We start from the raw sequence: 22,435 nt of genomic DNA, 5'->3' as shown, positions 1-22,435 counted from the left end.
CTCCACTATGTTACACCACTTTCCACATTTAACTCCACGCTGAAACGTTCATCCCACTCATCCGTGTCTTTGTTTTGCTCCTCTGCTGCAGAAAATCCCCTCAGTTTAACTTTTAAATCCACCATCGCGGTTTGTTTACATATCGTCATGTGCTCTCGTTATTTCTTCCGGTCGGGGACTACACTTCTGTACAATTGGTCCCTCCCACAGGTGCGTTTTATGCCAAGTCCTCCAGAGTAATCATTCCTGGTCTGTTCGGATTCAAGCTGGGCTTCATTCCAGACTGTAGAACAACCAGTGAATCCAGAATGAACCTGGTACAGGTTTCATCGGAGACGTGCACATCAGTTAATTCGACATTACTTTAGTCATGGCCTAGGATAGGGAGTCGCACGTAACCCAAAGGCTTCGGGTTCGAGGCTCAAGCAGGAATTGTCGGTGGGGCGGGTGAATAGCCACCGCTCTCTCCACAGAGCACAAATTCCGTGTATGGGTCACCATACTTGGCCACAGTCATCAGTCATTATCTGATCATTTGCTGACAGTCAAAGTGGCGACATCTGCTGGTCAGACCTTTGCATTACACTTCCATCTAATTTCAGAGCATAGTGCCATGTAATTGTGATGCAGTCCTCAGGGATGTTCTTGCAAGCAGTTCATGAACAGCCTAAGCCATTTGGTCAGTAAATGAACTAATAAAGGAAGAGACAGCAAATACATGGACTTGATATTTGTTGTTCTTATACATCTACCTTTGGCTTTATAAATCCTGAAATGGTTTAGTGTAGTAATAAAAAATAGATATTAATGCTTTTATGCAGATATTTGAAATTCACAGGTAAATTAGTGAGTCAGATGTTGGCTGACTTAAATGGGAATGGGCTGTCATACTGAATTGGACCTCAGAGTGCTGTATTATGACAAGGTCACAGATGCATTTAAGCTTCCCCAGGATAAATATTTCAAACTCAAAATAGCACCACAAAGACTAAGTTCCTGCTTTGAAGATGCTACAACCAAGCTTTAATACAGAGTTCAGAAAATGTACCAGTCTTGGCTCATTGGGATGTAAATTTAAAGTTTTGCCATACTGTAGAAAGACAGTAACACAGTCCTATTGTCTGCAAACGCTGGAGTGTTTATTTATGTAAGCAAATAGTATTAAGTCCTATTTTTAAACTAGGAGAAATGACATTTTTTAAAATACTGGGTCCACAAATTGTTTCATGGTATTAAACCAATGGAAATAAACCATAAGATTTGTTTGTTCACTGACTAAAATGTTCTCTCATTTTCACCTTTACTATTTCCTGACTCGACTTTTTTCAGTACTGGTCACCACGCACGTGAATCCTTTCTACGCATGCGCCGTAGTGATGTGTCAATTCGCATTTGATTGATTTGATTGACATGTGGCGTCTCTGTCTGCGCTGAGCAGGGGGGGCGGAGTTACACACACAGCAAACACACGAACATGAGGGAGGGACCAAAACACAAACGGACTGGAAAGGTAGAAAAAAGTTGAGAAAATGAGTGACAACAGAAAACGCAGCAAAATCTGGACACATTTCAATTATATTGACCAAATTAAGGCAGAACGTAGAGTCTGCAAGACTAAAATCTCACATAGTTCTGGCTTGTAAATAGTTAAACGTTTGTTTTTGCACTTTCTAATTGATTTTTTTTATCACTGAAGAGTGTATAAATAAAGGTGGACTTATATAATAAACAGTGCATTTTTGTGCATTGAATCAGACTTCATGCTCTCTCTCACCCCTATGGTTTCCAGATAAATATTAATATCTGACATAATGTAGTAATCACCAGAATTACTGAATTAATCACCAGTCAAACATTTTTCACTCCACTTTAGTTTTTTATTAAATATGACAGATTTGTGACATGAAGCAGATATACAGCTTGGCCATCATTCACTTGGCCCCTTCATCAAACTTCGGCTCTGGAAAAAACAGAATAGTAAAGAGAATCAGTAGTAATTCTGAGATTTGCAAGGACACATAGGCAAGACAACACAAGGTAAGGCAAAGTTATTGGTATAGCACAATTCATACACTGTAATTTAAAGTGCTTTACAGAAATAAAAGACAAGTTAAAAGTACATAGGCAAAAATGTAAATAAAAGCAAATAGCCCAGAAAAGGTGTCTGGTGTAGAGCAGACATAAAGGACACTGTGGATCTTAACCATTTTCAGACATTTGCACCCTGCAGTTTGTACTAAAACAATTAAGGAGTACACTGTCTGGGTCACTTTGTCCTTCAAAAGCTGGGCACTTCATCAGTAAGCCAGGGTCAATGTTAAAAATTAGACTATATGTGATCTGCCAGCTGTGTTTACTATGTGTATAATATTAATTTCAGTAATCCTTTTACTTCTTTTGAAAATTTTTAAAATACAAAAAGCCAGAAAGCCTTTAAACCTTCACAGAGCCTTTGACTCTTCCTTTTAGAAAGAGCCTTCAAAAATGCAATATCTTATTGGGGACTCAAACCCACAACCCCAAAATTTAAAAAAAGGTGTTGGAGCACTGTGAGCTAAACACAGATCAGCCCAAACCCACCTGGAAATTTGAAATCAGGGAACTTGGTCATGTCTCCTCCACCATATAGCCTCTGTAGTTTGGTGACCTCTTCAGCCAGATTCTTCTGGTAAGCAGGACCCGCATCCACGATGGCACCAGAAGATCTACAACATCCAAGGCATCAAAACATAGTTGACAAATAAGCATGATGGGGTTTAGCAGAGGACGTGCCAGTTGAATATAAAAGACGTGAAGAGAAAAACAGGCTTTTCCATATTTCACTGTTTTCAACTGACTTGCTCTTGGTGTTGTAGTCACGGATCTTGTCCAGGAACAGTTTCTGGACAGGGTCCAGTTCCTTGGCGCGGTTGAAGAGGACAGCAGAGATGCCAATGTTCCTGCGCAGGGTCAGGCTCACAGCAGACCGCAGCACAGAGGACAGCTGGAATAACCTGTGAAGTGCCATCTGAAAGACAAAAACACAGGCAGTTAGGTTCTTATCAAGACAAGGGGCTTTGGTTCTGTACCAGACAGCAGGACATGCACAGTGGGAAGTCACATTGGAAGAAAACATCTCCTTCAATGGGAAAAATCTATTCAATCACATGGCGTTGTATTTAAACGTGAATTATAATCGTTTTATTTATAGGAGCATTTGTATGATCTGGGAATAAAGTGACAAATAGGTCAAAGGTTTTATAGTGACTTATAAACACAATACTTTAACATCGACATGTAGGACAGCCCTTCTCATATCTGACACAATACAACACCGCATATATTGTTTCATTCAGCGGCTCAACAGTAACTCGGTGAACTCTGCAGGATTATTCATTTACCAACGATGCTGCTCTGAGACGTTTTTCAGTCCGTGAGACTGAAATGTCACTTAGAAACAAAACATAAATGCTAATGCCAATGCTAACATGCTAACAGCTTCAACGCGACTTTGCTTTGTGCCGTGGCTCATGTTAACGTCATACAAAGGCACGAACGCGCAATTACCAACACACGATGGAGTTAAAGGTCGCGTTACGGTGTTTCTTTTAAAACACAGGTCTCACCTTGGGTTTGACACTCAGAACCGAGCCAAATGTGGAGGACCGCGGTGACTTCTGGGAACGTCCGGGTGACGTCAGTGAGGTCAAAGTATCGCTTCCTCTGCGCATTGGGTTCGTTCGTTCTCTCTCTCTCTCTCTCTCTCTCCTCTCTCTCTCTCTTTATATCTATATCTTGTCTTTATATGTGTATATATATATATAGTTATTGTTGTTATTGTCACAGTACAGTGTGTACTATAGGTGTTTTACAGCTGCCACTTGAACACTGACTATCTTTTATTTTTTAACTACAATTTTAGCTTCCAAGACAAGTTATCATTTATTTCATTAGCCTCATTATGGTTCTTACTCGTGTCATTAAATACTGAAGTCTCCAGCTATAATCTATTTCATCTGCTAAAATAATGGGCCATATGTGGTTTGGATGTAACGATGGACTGGTTTCAGTGTAATGCAAAATAATGAAGCTTCAGTAAGAAGGCCTGTGTTCATCCATGTCATGGAGGTTCACAGTATCATTTTCTGATAGATAATCACAAACATGAAAGATGAAAGATGCATGAAGGTCAAACCACATTTAAAAACACACAAAACACAACATTTGTATGTACATTGAAAACTTTATTATGGAATACAATGTAGAAAGCGTTTTCCCAGTCAATGCAAATGACTTGCACAATATTACACAGTGGAAAACAAAACCAGTATATAACCCACAGAAAAAAGAAAGATAATCCTGCTTCTTCTTCTACTCTACTGCCCTCTGCTGGGTTTTTAATGAAAACTATGGACCCACTCCACCGCAGCCTCCATATGTACATTTCAATCACATTTCCTCACAGATCTTACTCACCATTAACAGTGAGAGGTCACACTGTAGTTCGTTTATCATTTTGAGGTGGATTATTGACTATTGGATTCTTTCACATCCTCGCCCCCTTGACTTGCTCTCAGATCTCTTGATGGTGAATGCCTGTCATTCATATACAGACTACAGTGCTCTGCCTCTGAGGAGTCAAGGGTGTGTTGATGACAGCGAGGTGAGTAAGTAAAGGAGGCTGAAGAGGGAGGAAGGGATAGGGAGGTGCATATATATATATAAATACATATACATACACAGGCTGTCTACTTCTCTGGCTATCCATCAAAAACCACAAAAGTCATTTCCTCTCTACCTCGCCCTCCTTTTTCCTCCTCCTCTTAGCCTTTCAGCAGAAAGAAACTTAAAAAAGGTGACGTCAGCTTACAACTGGACCAAACAGCACACTGAATAAGACAAAACATATACATGGATATTGCTAACCCATCCCGCATGCCAGGGTTCATACATCTTCAGCTCCCTTCATGCTCTCTGTATATCCCCACAGCGTGCCCTTTTAAAAAAAAGACAGTAACATGATCAAACACAAAAGCAAAAAGGAAATGGGGTGATTTCTGAGAACCCCTACACAGAAGGTTTTTTTAACACAATTTATTTCAATGAAGTGGAATTAAATACAGACGGATGAAGCCAGTTCCCCTCTTGTAGCTTCAGCAAGGTAGCATGGTTAAAAAAATTAAAGAAACACACTTAAATTCCAAAATCACAGATCTCTTTTAAATGTGTATTTTACATATCAATGCAGATCCCATTCATATAGATTTATATATATTTTTCATCAATTTGAAGTCACGTTATCACGAGAAGATACTCAATGTACAATCCTGCTAGAATGACAATCTATATGTGAGAAAGGATCTGAAAAGAGCAGCTTTAAGATTTAGTTTTTTAGTTTCTCCAAATCCTGTTGTCATGCACTACAAAGAAACAGCTAAGACTTCAGCATTACTTCATTAACAATTACACGCGATTTTAAAAAAAGCTTTACATTGGTTGATTTTTTCTCAGTTTTCATTCTTTTTTGAAAAACAAAACTGGATAGAGAAAAACTCTAAAATAAAAACAGATCATTCAGAATACAGAATTACTACCATCATCATTAATATATTCATTATCATCAGCATCTCCAGATATCCTTTAGAGCCCTGTGTGATTTAACACAGCCCAGCTGTCATAAGAATGCACAAAGAAAATAGGATGGAGGGAGGGATGGAGGAGGAGGGACAGGAGGCTCACTTATACTCCAGTGTAAACTGTAGAGTGAGTGCAGTAGTGGTGCAGTAAGTAGGGAAACACTGGGCTTCACTTATAAAAACTGTGCTGCTTAATTTAAACCTGTTTCGGTATGAAATAATTAGGAAGAATATCATAGAAACAAATGAATATGTCCAAATGCTGAAGTGATTGATTGACACACATGAATGCAACCAGTTTTTATAAATGAGGTCCAGATCAGCATGCATCTCTTCCTTCTGATCAGTGGTCAGATTTAGCTTCACAAGTCGACACCAAATCTTTCCTAAATAGAAAACAATCCAACCATTTGCTGGCCCTCAATCAGTGTGGAGAGAGCACGCTTCTTTCCCCTATGGGTGTGTTGGTTTTGATGCACTGGGCGGGGCCTTCTTTCATACATCAGCAGGCCCAGACGGAGCAAAACATAAAACCTCTTGTCTTCAATTAATAGAGGTTTTGCTCTAATAAAGTGAACATACTTTGTGCAAACTGCTGTGGCCAGTGTCCGCCCAGGCAAAAATGAAAAGAACCCTTGCTACAGGCGCCCCATAGGCTTGTACTTGACTGTTTCAGTCAGTGATCTAAGCCACACTGCTGAGACACGGGAGTAGTCAGATGGGGGTGGGGGTGGGGGTGGTGGTGGGGAGGAGGAGGTGTGTGAGATGTGTGGGGGGAGATGTTTTCTGTGTGTTTATGTTGGTGTGTGTATGTGTGTGTGTGTGTGTGTATGTGTACATGTGACATTCTCCTCAGTTCTGCATCTGCTCAAAGAACTTGTAGGTTGGGTTCTCATAACCATTCTGCTGCATCTTAGAGAGGTGGCGCTCCTCAGGGGTGACAGCAGCATCCACCTGGACAGGAGCATGAGAGAGGGGGAAGAGGTTACACTTCAATAGACACACACACACACACACACACACACACACACACACACACACACACACACTTGGATCTGATTGTTTTGCTAACTGACAAAAAATAGAGAAATAAGGCTGCCCCATCGACTGTCTTCTTTAATTAAATGGCAAAAGACATTTCTGAAATGATAGATGAGGATAACTAGAAAAGAAGAGCTGGAGATGAATTAACAGCATGAATCTAATTATATTCATTAAGTAGATGCAATTTAAAGTATCATCCCTGGTCTACAGTTTTAAGTCTTAAGCTAATAACAGATATATACCATGACACACATGTATGGGACACACACAAACACAAGGCCGCCGTTTCTCACCTCAATGACTCCATGGTGGATTGACGTGTACTGCTTCTTCCTCAGCATCACCAAAGTGATAACTATCACAGTTGCTATGACGACACCTCCGACCATCAGGCCGATGATAGCCCCCTTGTTGGAGCCTACATCCTCTGCGAAGAAGACCTGTGGGAGATGAGAGATGAGCGGTGGTCAGGTGACCTGTCTGTCACACAGCAGCACCCAAACACTAATGAGGACAATTGAGTAAAGTGCTTGCATTTCTGCAAACTCCACCGAGGTTTTCTGTGCACAGCTCTTTTTCTCCCAGCATGTGTGAAGGAAATGACTTGTCATTATGTTTTTGTGACACTTCTCAGTAATGAGTGTGGCTTCAGTTTCCAGCTCAGCAGGCAGAGAGTTAACTGTGCCTAAAAATTGTTTTGATGTCATTTCCTTCAGGGAGCCAGTGGTCCCTTGTAGATGCTACTACCAAAAGCTCATTTACTTCTGTTTCTTCCCAGTTTTCATTTACTCAAGTGGTTTTGCAGCGCATGCTATGTGCAGTTACATGCACTATCATTACAGAGTCAAATTTAGCTTGAAAATAACTGCCATGTTGCTGAAGAACAAGAACTAGATATGTTGTTTTTTTGTTTTGTTTTTTTTTTTTGATGGGTTAATATCCTGGTGGAAACTCTCATTTCTTCCTGGAGGTCTCAGGTGAGAAAAACGGAGCGTAACATAAGGGAGCGCTGCTGCAGCATGACTCAGCTCCAACACAACACAATACACAATTTAGAGAAATTCCCCAAACCAAAAGCAGACTTTATTTTCTCTGTGATGTTTCGTGCTGCTCTGTGGAGCTCATTTTTCATAAAGCGCAGGAATAAATCCAAGCAAAGTTCTTTCAAGGGAGAAAAACAAATTCTGCTGTTTTCACCTACACCAGCAGGAAGAATGGGACAGAAACCTAGTCAACTGGCACAGACGTCAACAAAACACTTAACCACAGAATAATATAACGCAATATATCTTATGAACACAACAATTAGTGGGGACTTTCAGGCTCCGGCGCCTCCTCCAGAACTATCCTCCAAATGCTGAGTGGGGTTACACTGAATATCAAATTAATAAGTTACGGTTAAGGAGGCAGCCTGACACAATGACCGCTCACTGTACATCCAAGAAATGTGATATGTAATAACATGTAGGGATTAGCAGGTTTAAGTCTTCAGGTGAGCAGAATAAAGGCATGTGGATTTGGATTTGAGGCTGGACAGAGATTTTTGAGCTGGTGTTACAGTACTGGATGAGATTAATGAACGCAGGACTGGTTTGGAGCCTTATTATGTTTAGTACAATAACTGGTTGAATACTGACAGATACACACAAAACTGAACTCTGATCAGAGTACAGTGGATTTTAGAGAAGACCAGGCAAGCGTGACGCAAGCATTACTGTGGTTGTCTCCATGGACACCTGTCTCCATGGTGACAACCTTGGGACTTTACCAGGAGGACAAAGTGGAGACATGGGCCGACTGTGTGCACTTGAGGGCTGCAGGAAGCAGAGGGCAAGCGTGCAGCTTGAACGCGTCAGGAAATGCATCTTTTATGTGTGTGTGTGTGTGTGTGTGTGTGTGTGTGTGTGTGTGTGTGTGTGTGTGTGTGTGTGTGCACTTCTCTGTTTAACTAGTCTGCATATTTATAGTGAATTTCAAATTAGGCTGCATGTTTGTGAGCATGTTGTCCTTAAGTGTGTGTGTGTTTACCAGTTTCTGGTGGTGAACTTCATATTCAGTGCTCTGTCTGTCCTCTGTCTCCATCCGCAGCTCAGGAATAGCTTCCATCTTCATTCCAGTCACTGACAAGGGAAGGGAAAAGTAATATCTATTATGGATGGTGCCACTTTTTCTTTCTCCCCTCACACACACTTGGGACAGACAGCAGAGTTGGATGTTACAGCAGCATGAACTGAATACAGTACATATAGCACAGCATATTCTGTACAGTCTGCATAGACCCTGCAGCTGCATCACAAATTTTGTAACAACCACAGCTGGACGCCAGAGAGAAGGACAGACACCATCCTGACTTTACAGAATGTCTTTGTCAGATCTCCACTTTTGCTGTCCCTTATACATTAAACACATATATTTACCTCTAGCAGTTTATTTTAGAATTGAATCAGTTGTTTAGAGCTACTTCAGTTCACCAAACTGAACAGCAGGCTTTAAACTCAGGGCATCTGATTTTCTACAGACCCTACATAGCACCTACCTGGTCGTGTGGGGATGCCTCTGTCAACACTGGGGCGAGAATCCACTGGCTCAACTAGAGGGAGACATAGAAATGATTCTCATACTGTTTTGTAGCACAATCTGAGGATAAGCAATATGTTTCATGCCACACAATCCTAAACTGTAACATATGTAATGCATGCTGCCTGACGGACATTTTCTAATCTTAGATTGTGTTATCAACAACCCAGTGCATCCATAGTTACCCTGGTTCTCAGTGTTGGGCTGATTGAAGCTCTCAGGGTGAATGAATCCGACTCCTCCCAGGCCCATGGTATCTTCCTGGGGCAAAAGGTCAGTCTGGCCATCTCCCATCTCCTGGTCGGGCATCAGGGCATCATTGCCGTAACTCACCCTCACATCTGTCTGCAGGTTGGCCAGTTGCTGGGCCATCTCCGCCTGCTCCCTCTGCAGAAGCTCTGGATGGACATGATGAGGAAGCAGGAAAAATGGTGATCAGAGGAGACAAGATGAGGGAGGACAGAAGAGAGACAGAAGGGGCGGGAGGAGGGGAGATTTATCCAACTATTATTAAACTACTTCAATGTTGTTTCATTTGATTCAGCATATAAAGTTCTGTACAGTAAATATAGTGCTGTGAATTAGAATCAATAATCTGCTCGTGCTTGTGTATAAGTCTCTTCAAGGCTCAGCTCCGCAGTACATCTCTGACATGTTGGTGTCATATGAACCATGTCGGACTCTGAGAACATCAGGGACAGGCCTTCTGCTCGTGCTCAGAGTCAGGACTAAACAGGGAGAAGCAGCGTTTCAGTTTTAACTGGTCTTTTATTTCTGTAAAGCACTTTCAATTACCCTGTGTGTGACTTGTGCTATATAAATAAACTTATTCGTAGGTAATTAGAATCAATTTTCAAAACTGTCAATGTGTATATGCTCCAACGTAAAGGAAATATTACATCCCACACAATGACTCACAAATGCTTCTGTATCACAGCAGACAAACAGCATCCAAGAAACATAGTTTAGCTCAGTATTTTTAATAGACTTGGTGCCTTGCACGAATGGTGCTGTTTCTTCTGTGTATGTTCCTGTGTGTGTGTGTGTGTGTGTGTGTGTGTGTGTGTGTGTTTTGCTGGGCAGCACAGGCTGTGACAGTCTCTGAGACACAGATGGCTGTGTGACGCACACAACTCCAATAAACCCAAAAACCCTAGAACATGCAGGCAGGGAGGAAAAGGGAAAGGAGGGAGGCAGGGGATTTATATTATTAACAAACAGTGTCATTTAACTCTGAACAGAACAATCAGGCCAAAAGGCTCCAACGCTCTTATCAGCAAAAAATGCTTTTTTGAGAGACTGTGACATCTGGCTCAGTCCGAACAGTGTCTCTTCCCTCATACCTGTTTCATGCAATATGAGCAGGAAAAACAATTAAAATTCATAGAAGAAGTAGTGTCATGTGATTCTGAAAGATTTTTTTTTTGTTGATCAACTCTCCTGTGAAAAAAAACGCTCTGTTTCTACAATGAAGTGGATTTTATTTTGGAGCTATTTTAGGTCACTGGCAGAACCAGATAAAAATAATTCTTCACTGTAAAAGTTTGTCTTAAGTGTCAAAATGACAAACTCACCAACTTGGTCCTGAATGTCATCAGCCACACCAGGCACCTTATAGAGAAGTCCCAGAGACTGGTTCATACGCTCCTCAATGACACGCAGGTGGGTCAGCACCTAATGCAAAACCACACACGCACGCACGCACACACACACGCACACACACACACAAAACATACATTAGCTTGGCATCATTAAAAAATCATTATATTTATGTTGTTTTTTCTATTACACATTTATGTAAAAAACTGCTTTATATCACATTAAAACAGTGAAGAGTTCATTGTCTGTGAACTGTGTTTCTGACGCTACCTGAGGTCGAATCTGTGCTGCCTTCTTAGGATCCACCATACGGACGTGTTCAAAGTGTTTCAGGGTGTGCTGTCTGTCCTTCTGCTCAGCGCGCACGTACCTCTTCAGCAGGCTGAAGACATGGCGAGGCTACAAAGGACAGGAAAGGAGTGTAATGCACATATACATAGACTGGTTCAAAAAACACATTAATCTCTATGAAGCTATTTATCATGATCCAAAATCCATAATCCATCAGTCAGTTACGTCATTTTGCTCTAGTTCCCTGCTGCCTATCAGAAGATGAGGTTATAATCATATGATTGTTACATTAACTGATAGCCAGTGTACATGTTTGGCCTTTAGATAATTTGAGCATTTGTCTGATTTTTCCAGGGCATGTGCTGTTTAAAACACTGTAATCACACCATGAACATTGTAGAGATGAAGGATGAACAAAACAGATCATAAACAGAAGAATTATTCATGTTTTACAGTAGGTCAGATGAAAATATCTCACTTCAAACATAACATGACAGATTTGTGGACAGGAATGCAGGAAATGGCAGGACAACAACAAGCTAAAAAAATACTACAAATGCCACATTAATTGACTTATAATATTTTTAATATTTAATATTAGTGTAATATTTTATAAGACAGAAATACAGCCTGTGTGTGTACCCTGGGTGGGTCCTGCTGCAGGGCAGTCAGGTAGCTCTCCAGAGCCAGACGTCGGCGGTCGTTGAGCAAAGCCTCCACTCGGGCCATGTGGGTCTCCACCAGCTGCTGGCGCTCGCTGGCTGCCTCCTGCTCCAGCGCCTCCACCTTCTCCTGGAAACGCTGCATGGATAACAAGATAGACAGCAATGAGAGGACACCAAAAACCTTGAGGGGTCTTGTGTTCATGTCCAGTCAGTGCATGCGTTACCTGGATGACAGCCTTCTTGTCAGCACGTGGAAGATTTTTGGCTTCTTTCTCAGCCTCCTCCCACTCTCTCATCACCTAAGGAGAAGAAAAGCAAGGAAAGGCATTAATTGAACCCATTTGTCAATCTACTTTCTCTTCTCGTATGTTCCATGATGCTTCATATGAGTGACACACGGCACTGCTCTTTGTGACACAGATCTTCACAGCTGTACAAATGGAGAAAATCCAACACTTTACACAGCCATGAAACGCTAACATTTGGTTTGCAGAGTGTAAATATCAGCTTGTTTTGTTCTGGGTAATTAATCAAACTGAGAATGTTGATATTTTCTTTTTAAATCGGGGGGGGGGTTTGTTATTTTCTAAGTCAAACTGAAGTACGATAAAGTCAGAGGATGTTCAAAATCAGTTTCTCTTCCCTTTTGGACAGTCTCATCCTCTTTAGAAAGAAGATTTACATCCTGCCTGAGCTTCACACTCTGACTCACTGGGGGATTTTTGATTCAACTCGGGCCTTTACCGGACCTGACCTAACAGCATGTGTAAGGGTGCAGTCGACTGTATGAAATTAGATGATGGCCGGTAGCTACCTGCACAAAACAGAGTTATCCAGAGCAGAGAGCAAACTGGCACAAAAACATGTTGCTTTATGTGCCATGCAGGATTGTTAGCGTTCTTGTCTGATGCTTTGAAAATGTGCTATTGCTGTGGACCATCTGGCTCTCTGCTGGAGACCGACAGTCGGCTGATTAAAGCAGGGGTCACCAATCCTGGTCCTCGAGGCCCGCTGTCCTACTTGTTTTACAGATATCCCTGCCCTACATGCTGCTGATTACCTGGATCAGGTGTGTTCAGCCAATCAGAAACTGAAAGAGCAGAGATAGTTGGAAAACCAGTAGGACAGTGGGCCTTGAGGACCAGGATTGGTGAACCCTGGATTAAAGAATACAACTAAAGTTGAATTGGCTCAGTTGGCTCACATAGATTTATTTCACACAACTTTTTTCCTTATAATTTCTACTCAGAGAAATATTTCCTCTCCCTGCTAGAAAGACAGTCCTTTTCTCTGTTCTCTCTACACAGCAACAGTTTCTCACTGATGTTTATCTGTGGACTGCTGATCAACCTTTAGTCTACTAACCATCAGCAGTAAAAACAAACTCCTTCCTCCTTTTTACTCTGTTCTTCTTCTCTGCCAGTACCTGAGACATCCTCTCGCGGTGCTTGGCCTCCAGGCTCTCTTTGGCCTTCTGGAAATGGGCATGTTCATTTTCGTCAGCAGGTGTCTCCAGGTAATGGTCCACGGCATCGGGGGAGCTGGGTGTTGCTGTGGGTACTGCGTGAAATAGAAGATGAGAGAGGAGGGGAAGAGTCAGTGAGGCGAAAAGATCTCAGCTGAAGCATCTTGTTATTTGCAGACTTTAATTTGCTTGATCTGGGACGAGCTGTGTCACCTCAGCAGATTTAGACACAAAACGCAGAGCCCGAGATGGGTTAATAGGGTTAGTGTGAAAACAAGAGGGAAAGAAAACAAGTCAGCAGCTACGGCTGGAAACAAGCACCTTCCAATAGCAAACAAATAAATGGCTCAGATGACCCGCAGCCCTTGTAGAAGACAGATAAACGCCTCTCTCATTTAAATAACTTGATTCAGAGCTTTCCTGCTAAAACACTACAGTGCAATTCATCCTGTAGGCTTAGCACAGACTGAATTGTGGCCAATTTACCAATGAGACATATAAGTGGATCATATTATTATTATGTTCTAGGAAGATTGTAAATGCCCATTAAAGCAACATTGATATATTTTATTTGAAACCTTCAAAAGCAACATCTATTATCAGAGAACCTGCTGTTTTCACACAGAAACTATTTATTTGGTGGAAAGTGGCTCCAACAAACATCAACTGAGTCTCTGTAGATTATCCAGAGCAACAGGGACACATCTGCTTTTATCTCCATTGTGTTGGGGCAAAGGCAGGAAACTCAGACAGTGATAGCAAACCTGGAGAAATGCATAATCAGCAGGGCTTCAATCCATTAGAGGTAAATGTGAAAAACTAAATCTTTAATCCCTGTCCACTGTATTTGAAGTGACAGTCCACTAATTCCCTGTTTTAACTTTTCATATTATTGATTTCTTCTGTCATTGCTGTCAAATATTCATTACTGTAGTGTTTCTACAGTTACTTTACTACTCACACAATTTGACACTATGTCCCACTGATGTTTTTAGGTTACAGTTTTGTGAGGCTATAACCTGTCAGTAAAATCTATTAACTTCCAACTGGAGTCACTTCACATGGTTTATTATATAGCGGATTATTATAGCTTATGCCATCTATCCAGTCACTCAGTTTATTCCACACAAACTACCTTTGTTGATGACTGAAAATATCAAAAACCAACCTTTTAGAAAAGCACGGGCTTTCATTACCTGGACAAATGTTGAATCAATATAACACAGAGAGCAGCCGGAGAGAGGAATGACATTTGCTGAATAAATGTCACTTGGACAGTCACTGTAATTATCAGATGCTTTATATAAACTATACTTATAAAAAACTGCCATTTGCCAGCTGCTTTGAAAGTGAATGATTGATAAGTGACTACATGTACATTTACAGAGCATGTGTATGTGCTGGTGGTGGGGGGGACGGTGGGTGGGGGGGGGGGGACGACGACACTGCAGCACTTTTTCACCACCCCCATGCTCAGCACAGCAGAAATCCTATATCAAACCACATGCATTTACTCAATCTCTCTCTCTCTCTCTCTCTCACAGACACACACACACACACACACACACACACACATATATATATATACAGACAGTAGATAAAATCAAATCAAAATATAGGGAGATGGAAGTACCATGCCTCCCTTTTGCTGCAAGGCAAACATGCTCTTTGCAGCTGAGATGCACGTTCACATATGGAGCAAGGTCACTGAACCTTATACAACACTTCAACCGCCTTCCACTGCACATCTATGACAAACAACTCTCATCAGCACACACTATTTGAAATCCAATCAGTGCAGTTTGTGACTGAACGATCACGTCTGGCTCAACAAAGAGAGACGACAAATGCTCAAAGTCTCCATTATAATGAAATTGTAATGGACAAATGTAAACAAGGTGAAAGAAATCCCCCTGCAATCATCCCTATTTTCAGTGCTGCCACTGATAATCATCACAATGTAATGTAATGGCGGGTCCTGTGTGCTTTGGGAGTATGTAATGGTGTATTAATGGGTCTCTCCTAACAGCTGTGCAGGAAATACATCACATTTTCAAAATTACAGCGGGATAGTTTGACATCCAATTTTAGTAAATTGAATGAATTAACGAGAAGATTTTTCCTTAGTGATAAGGGGAATAATGTAAGTAAGCCTGCAGTATGCCAGGGACCCAAAGGATAATGTGCAGTGAGGTGAGGATTATTGCAAAAATAACACCTGCTTGGATGATTATACAGCTCATATTCATGCTAAAGTGATAAAAAGATGATGCAAAACAGAACAGCATCTATGTAAAGAAAAAGCTAGAAAATGTCATACAGCTTCGAAAGCAAATTGTCCGTAAAAAGGAGCCCTACAAATGGAGTATGCAGCTTTTAACATGTTTCACTGCTACATTCAACAGAAATCAATAAATCCATATACAGAAGTACCAAACCTAGGAGTCTAAGAGAGAGTGAAGTCCTCAGTGAAGAGATAATATCTTTTTGTTATAAACAGAACATAGGAGCTATTAAAACCCCTTACCAACTCTTAAAGGCTTTTCAAAACAAAACTAATACAGAAGAAAAGTGCAATATAAATGGTCAATACTTCATCAAACTAGATGTTTCACCTCCACCAACTAAGCCGAGTGTGAAAAAACACGAAACAAGCGATCAGGTTTAAGGGAAAGATAAAGTCTGTTTTCAGTGCAGCATTTGTTTGAGTGAAATACATTCAGAGACAAACAGGAGGAAACAAGTGTTAGCCAGGAATGGAGTGGGCAGGTAGGGAAGGTCTAGAAGAGCAACACACCAAGCACGAAACCTTTGAGCAGCTGTTAATAGCACACAGCTCGGACAGACCATAAGTAAGCGAGGAGATGAAAACAGCTGGCACTCAGATCAGCTGCTGGTTGAGCTGCTGTCAGGACTTACTGACTCTTCTGCAGACAGACAGGCAGTACTCCTCTGACTCAAAATTATTCCTGTTGCCGCCGCAGCCCCCGTAGATAAACTGAGCACAGCGGCCCTCCTGTCGGTCAAAATACCAGCGGGGCAGCATGGCCCGGCATGGACCAGTCTCAGCACTTGCCCAGCACACATCTTGAAGGACACACACTTGTCATCATCCACAATTTTTGTAGTACTAAAAAACTACAAAATATGTAGTACTTATAATGAAGGAAAGTATTTTACCAAAGTAAAATACTTTGTGTGACATAACAGGGTATGTGAAGAACGCCAGGTTTAAACATTTTAATGCTGTGGGAATTCATTTCAAAATGAAGAAACAACCATTTCTGATTCCAATGAAACGTAGCTAACAAAAGCTGCGACATGATAAATGTGCCCAATATGAAACATGACAGGAGGAAATTAATTGCTGAGGAATAGGATGATCAATTGTTTGGCAAAGCATAAAAAACAGGAAGAAAAACACATTTTAGATGTTGTACTACTAAGTTTGTCGCACACCACTCCAATTAAGATCAAATCTGATTATTGCATTTTAGATGTCAACATTTCTTTAAAATAAATTTAGAAAATGCTGCAGTTTTTTCACGGGCCTTCAGATACCCTGTTGATGAATTCTAACAACATAATGATGTATAGCTCAATACAAACGCTCAACATTAAATGTTCCTCACCCCTGACAACTTCTTCCACAGACTCCGTGGTTGTGGTGGTGGTGGTGGTTGTCATGGCAACGTTGGTGGTGGGCTCATCGGCGTCATCGTCATCGAGCGTGTCAACAATGTCGTCATCTCCCTCCTCCTCCTCTTCCTCCGCCACCTCATCATCCTCCTCTCCATCTCCGTCCTGGTCGTTGTCTAACACGTCCTCTTCCTCCTCCTCTTCCTCGTCATCTTCCTCAGCCACCTCGTCTTCCTCCTCCTCTTCCTCGTCCCCCTCTACCACAGATGGCTTGTATTCCTCTTGCTGCTCTGCTGGCTCTGGCTCCCGCACCATACTAGGAGAGAAAGTGGGAGAGAGAGAGGGAAGGAAGACAGATGAGACATATGGAGATGGGTGGAGCAATTGGGGGAGGAAAGGTGACAGAGAAGGGGGGATAAGAAAATGAGGAGGATGTATGAGGCAGAAAAACAGACTTTCAGTTACCATCAGCCTTTAATTTCAAAGGGAGAAATTTGAACCTTGGGGCTAAAAATGTAAAGTGGCAGTATGTTCGATCATCTGCTGCTGCCTTGCCCTTATTTGTGTGTACCTGTTGTCAGAGTAGTCAGTCTCCGCTCCACCCCACCACACATCAGAATCATCAGGGTTCTGCTCGGTGCTGTCGGCCTCATGCTCCGCCTCAGCGGGGCAGCACACAAACTCCACTCCTCGGAAACGGTCGATGCCGCATGGCAACAGCATCCCGTAGTCATGGAGATTCATGGTACGATCTCCACAGGACTGCAGAGAAACACAGCGGCACACAGAAAGATAGAACATATGAGTACATACTTCTGCTCATCATTACATCAGTGAATATGTGTGTGTGTGTGTGTGTGTGTGTGTGTAATAACCTCCTTGGCCACAGTGTGCCAGTGCAGGTGGCTCTCACACTGATCCATGCGTTCCTGGTGCAGGAACTTGCACTTATCAGGAACGAGCAGGGCGTCGCTCACAAACTCTCCCACTGCCACAAAGAAAAAAAAAACCTCTGTACTCCTTGGTTGCTATGATAACGCATGTAATCATCAGAGTAAGCTCTTGTTGTTACTTCTCCTGCATTTAACTCGTAAAAACGACTTCACAGAAGTGCTTTGACAGGGGCCCTGAAAACTGACTCAGTAAAAACACACGGTGGACTCACCCAGGCAGCGATAGGGCACCACGATGTGCATGTGACTGCGACACTGCTTGCGTCCCTTCTTGCACCAGTTCTGGATGTTCACTGGTTGGTTGGCCTCCACCACATTGGTGATCTGGAGCTCTGGGTACACCTACACGCAACCGCACACCCAGCATCATATATTATAATGAGGTTAAAGCATGACAAAGCTGACAAAGAGCAGAAAGTTCCTTCAGTATTTCACGCAGTACCCAATACTTTTTCATTTTCTCTCTCACAACACAGAGGAAAGAAAAATGCCATGGTCTCCTGTTGGTCTCGCCTTTGCCAAGTCGGCTTTTCTGTTTCTCAATCTGTCTTTTTAAAATGTTGTTATGTTAAGATCAAAATGTGCTTAAAGCGAGGACCTTAGAGTGACTGTATTGTATATCGTACAGTACGTTCTTTTCAGAGAAATCTCATTATGCATCATCACTTTCTCGTATCACACAACTCCCAGTTATCATCTCTGACACAGTGCTACTCTACACTGCTGGAACAGTCCCAAATTAAATCATGTGCTTTTGTTGTTGGAGAAGACAGAACTGAAAAATCAGTTTTAGTCACAACAGTTCCGTAAAATAGCGGTGCTGACTCTTAGCAGGTGCTTTGCTTAGACTCTCACTGCCCTATTACACAGTAACCCTAACCCAAGTACGACTTAAGCAGCCTGTTTACTAAGCACTGTTCTGGCAACATGTCATAAAAACAAATCTGCTTGCAGACCCTGTAACCTGCTTCTAATCATACTTCTCTGTGCTTCTCTAGTTCCTGACACAAACAGGAACGAGCCCTCCTGCCTCTAACAAAGACGTCTTTGTGTTTTGATGTAGTTTACAGTTTTTAGTTGAGATTGTAAAGAAGCCATGTTTTTCACAGAGGAACACTCTAACTCTAATATTAAGGTATCTTTGCATGTATTTGCTATTCTTGCTTGTTTTAAACTCTCAGTCATTGTTATTTGCTTTAAAGGTGGAACGAAAATGATCAGAACAAAAAAAAAGAAAAAAAAAAGTACTATCCAGGCTCACACAAAACAAAATGAAAAACTGGATAATTACAGTTTAAGCAGCCCATTTAAAATGCCATACATGGCCAAATGTAAGCCATTTTCAACCAGTGATGTATTATAATGAAAACTGGTCTGGGAGGAAATCACATCTCTTATCACTGCTGTTATTCACCTTTAAAACATTATTACTTTTTCTGCACTATCCTGATATTCAATATCTCCATCCTCCTTCTTTCCTACACCCCTTCAGGCTAATTCTTTTTTATTACAGTACATACAATAAAGATTCCTATCAGCTTTAAGGTTAGATTAAAATGATTATTATCAGACTTAATTGATTCTGCAAGGAAAATAAACAGTAAGCAGCTTGTGTTGGATATATCATCCACCCCGCAATACACTGCCCACACTTTACCTCTTGGCAGTACTGCAGGATGCCCTCTTTGGTGCCGATGCAGCTCTTGGTGCCCGAGGGATCTGGTTCCCACTTGCCACTCTGTACATTAATGTGCATGTTGAGTTTACCACAAAACATGGCTACCTGGGGCTCTGCCAGTAAGCCCACTGAAACATCTGTCGGCACCTGGATGTGGAGGGAGACAGAGAGAGGAAAAAGAGTGAGAGATTTGATTAGATATACCACTCGTTAAAATCCTTGAGCACACACGCTGAAAAATGCACGACAGAGACAATTTAATTTTATTACTTAAACAGAGGGGGGCCAGAACAGGAGATTAGCGTGTCAGATGAAAAGTACAATGAGGGAAGGTTTAGGATGAGAGAAAGATGAGCAGAGAGAGGAGGGAAAGAAGAGGATCAATTATAAAAAAGGCAAATTTCCGGTCTACATTTAATCACTATTTTGAGTGTGACTTCTGTGTTTTTAGAATACTAATCTAACCCTGGACTCCCATGTGGCACTGTTAGCACTGTCTTTGCTCATATTTGCTTCTTTGTGTTTACAAATGTGCAAAGGATCTGGCTGAAATATGCTGAAAAACAAAGCAAAAAGTGATGGCCATTAAACTCAATGGCCTGGGAGAATAAATGACTCAAACAATATACATCAAACATCTGTGATGTTTGTGCACAAACGCACACAAACACAACTGCCCTGTGCAACACCATTTACAGGAATAATGTAAATATGAGCTCATGCAAGCCCATTTCCAGAACATATTGTATTTATATGGGCTTTCATTAATTTCTCTCTGCTGCTGCAGCACATAGTGAGCAGGAGAGCAGGCCTGCTGGAGGCAAGAAGAGTGTGTGTGACAGAGTCACTCCGCCTTTGGCATGAATGTATTAATTTTAGCATTAACGTATGCTCCTGTGTGTCTGGGTGTCTGCCTGCATAAGGAGGTTTGTGCTGAGGTTCCCTTCGGAGTGGAGGCGCAGACAAACCACTGAATGTCTGCATTGTACTGGCAAATGAGCTAGAACAAAATGGGAAGGAATATGGGAGAAAAAAGAGAAGGAGACAGAGGGAGGGAGAAGAGGGACTGTTGCCATTGTGTGCTTCCTAATCTTGTTAATGGTTCTGAAGGCACTGGCAGGCAAACAAATGTTGTTTTGTGAGATGGATAGCATATTTTTTCCTCCAGACTCAATTCTCTCCAAGCACCCGGGGGCATAAAGTCCTTTTCCAATATGAGAATAACAGGTGGGGGCCATCAATTTGGATTCAATTTGAAGCTGAAAACTCAAAACTTTGGGTCGATTTAGCAGCAGTTTGTCAGTCGCAAGATGGACTTTATCAGCTTTCATTATATTCCATTTATACACTGGCTGTAGGGGAAAAAAACTGCATTCTTTGGAGCTGTTAGCTGCTGTTCTATTTAAACCTGACTGCACCAAGAGAACCGACACAAACCAGCAGAGAAGGCTTGCCAGGAGCACAGGCATGAGGTGAAAGCAATAAAATCAACACCTGTATGATGCAATGGAGCACACGGTTACTGTGCACCAGTAAGTAGACACTTGTGAGACTTGTAATGATCATTTTGCAGCTGTGAAAGGGACATAAGTTCTTTCAGTGTGACTTTACTGCAGCTAGCAGTCTGTTGAGCCCTGACCGGAGAAAGAACGGGCGGATGTGTGGGTACAAACAAAAAATAATATACAATAAAATTCACAAACACTGGAATTAAAAAAGAAAAAACAAACATTATGAAAAGAAGCAGGGTGAAATATTTCATAATACTGAGCTCAGTTTTAATAGATGGTTTTACAATGTTATGGTTATATTACACAATTTGTTGTTGTTGTTATACACCAGTGTGTAATAAAGACTATTATCTATGTATATAAGCTAGTCAGTCATGGAGCACTGGTACAGTAGTGACAGGGGGCATCTGTAATACTCTGAGCTCATTTCCGATATGGGAAAACTAGACTATCAGATGATAAAGTTTAGTAATGTATTTGGCATTCAGCTGGGGGGATGGAGGGGAGGAAACTCTTGTATGGGTCAAATATGCACCTACAAAGTTGAGATCCCTCACAGGCCGACATGATGCGTCAGTAACACAGAAATCAGTAAATCCTCCTCACACTGATCTGAGACACATGAATCAGACCATAAAATCCCCCCACGCCTCCAGTTCTCCTCAGCTCCAACTCAAAACAATGTACCACTGGTGGCCATCAGTCCTGATACACAGCCATCTGCACCACACAGGGGCCTGCTGCTCAATGCCCATATTAACATCTGTGAATGAGTGGTGCTAATGGCTGTATATCAAATTCCTCCCTTCTGATTAATAGTAAAACCGAAGGCAAACTCAGAGCAGAAAGTTTTCAAATAATCTTAAAAAAGCCGTTTCCTTGTGTGCTATCTTTTAATTAACTCACTTTCCCTGTGCCAGTTTCATTTTGACCTTATCTGCCCATTCTCTGGCCTCTTCATGTCGCTCACTGAAAGAGATAAGCCAAATTCCCCTCTGCTTGGGGCATAGGTAGGCAAATCTGTTCCAAGTGGTCGTTGACATTCAAATTTTGTGTGTCACCCTTTTCTGACTGGCAAATCGTATCCTCGCCAATCACCCTCTCCTCTCCTTCCTGCATCTCAATGTCTCAAGCTGCTATCTCTCCTCCACTCCATCTTCTGCCAGTGGGGGGAGGTTGCAGCCAAGCCTTCTCTGAAAGCTTTTAAATCAGAGCGCCAGGGCGGCATGGTGACGGCAGGAGCAAGAGGAGAAAGAAGAGAAAGAGAAAGAACAATAAGCACAATGACGGCGGAAGATGGGGCAAGACTGGAGAGCAGATGAATTGCACAATAGGCCTTTGGGGCCTGAGCAGGAGGTCAAGTGCTCCGTAAAAGAGAAAAGAGGTCTTCAAACAACT

General features: G+C 41.9%; 2 protein-coding genes across 2 annotated transcripts in view; both read right to left on the bottom strand.

Moving 5' to 3' along the window:
• Positions 1-1,855: 1,855 nt before the first annotated feature.
• atp5pf (ATP synthase peripheral stalk subunit F6) lies at positions 1,856-3,723 on the bottom strand. Its single transcript, XM_026301764.1, has 4 exons — positions 3,606-3,723; positions 2,838-3,007; positions 2,581-2,705; positions 1,856-1,960 (listed from the first exon to the last, which is right to left on the bottom strand). The coding sequence occupies exons 1-4, from the start codon at positions 3,708-3,710 to the stop codon at positions 1,932-1,934; spliced, it is 429 nt and encodes a 142-aa protein (XP_026157549.1). The 5' UTR covers positions 3,711-3,723; the 3' UTR covers positions 1,856-1,931.
• A 1,334-nt stretch (positions 3,724-5,057) lies between these two features.
• The window catches only part of appa (amyloid beta (A4) precursor protein a), a 28,388-nt gene continuing 11,010 nt past the window's right edge, over positions 5,058-22,435 (bottom strand). Inside the window, exons 2-17 of the mRNA XM_026301413.2 lie at positions 19,506-19,673; positions 18,061-18,190; positions 17,771-17,883; positions 17,467-17,657; positions 16,889-17,211; positions 16,176-16,343; positions 13,218-13,351; positions 12,016-12,090; positions 11,769-11,927; positions 11,106-11,234; positions 10,811-10,910; positions 9,422-9,634; positions 9,196-9,249; positions 8,688-8,779; positions 6,953-7,099; positions 5,058-6,569 (exon numbers count right to left, since the gene is read on the bottom strand). Of these exons, the coding sequence (XP_026157198.1) occupies positions 6,468-6,569; positions 6,953-7,099; positions 8,688-8,779; positions 9,196-9,249; positions 9,422-9,634; positions 10,811-10,910; positions 11,106-11,234; positions 11,769-11,927; positions 12,016-12,090; positions 13,218-13,351; positions 16,176-16,343; positions 16,889-17,211; positions 17,467-17,657; positions 17,771-17,883; positions 18,061-18,190; positions 19,506-19,673 (2,298 nt within the window). The 3' untranslated portion in view covers positions 5,058-6,467. The remainder of the gene's footprint in view (positions 6,570-6,952; positions 7,100-8,687; positions 8,780-9,195; positions 9,250-9,421; positions 9,635-10,810; positions 10,911-11,105; positions 11,235-11,768; positions 11,928-12,015; positions 12,091-13,217; positions 13,352-16,175; positions 16,344-16,888; positions 17,212-17,466; positions 17,658-17,770; positions 17,884-18,060; positions 18,191-19,505; positions 19,674-22,435) is intronic.

This window comes from Mastacembelus armatus, chromosome 2, assembly GCF_900324485.2.
Source record: "Mastacembelus armatus chromosome 2, fMasArm1.2, whole genome shotgun sequence".
Classification (NCBI taxonomy): Eukaryota; Metazoa; Chordata; class Actinopteri; order Synbranchiformes; family Mastacembelidae; genus Mastacembelus; species Mastacembelus armatus.
This window is presented reverse-complemented; position numbering and strand designations above follow the sequence as displayed.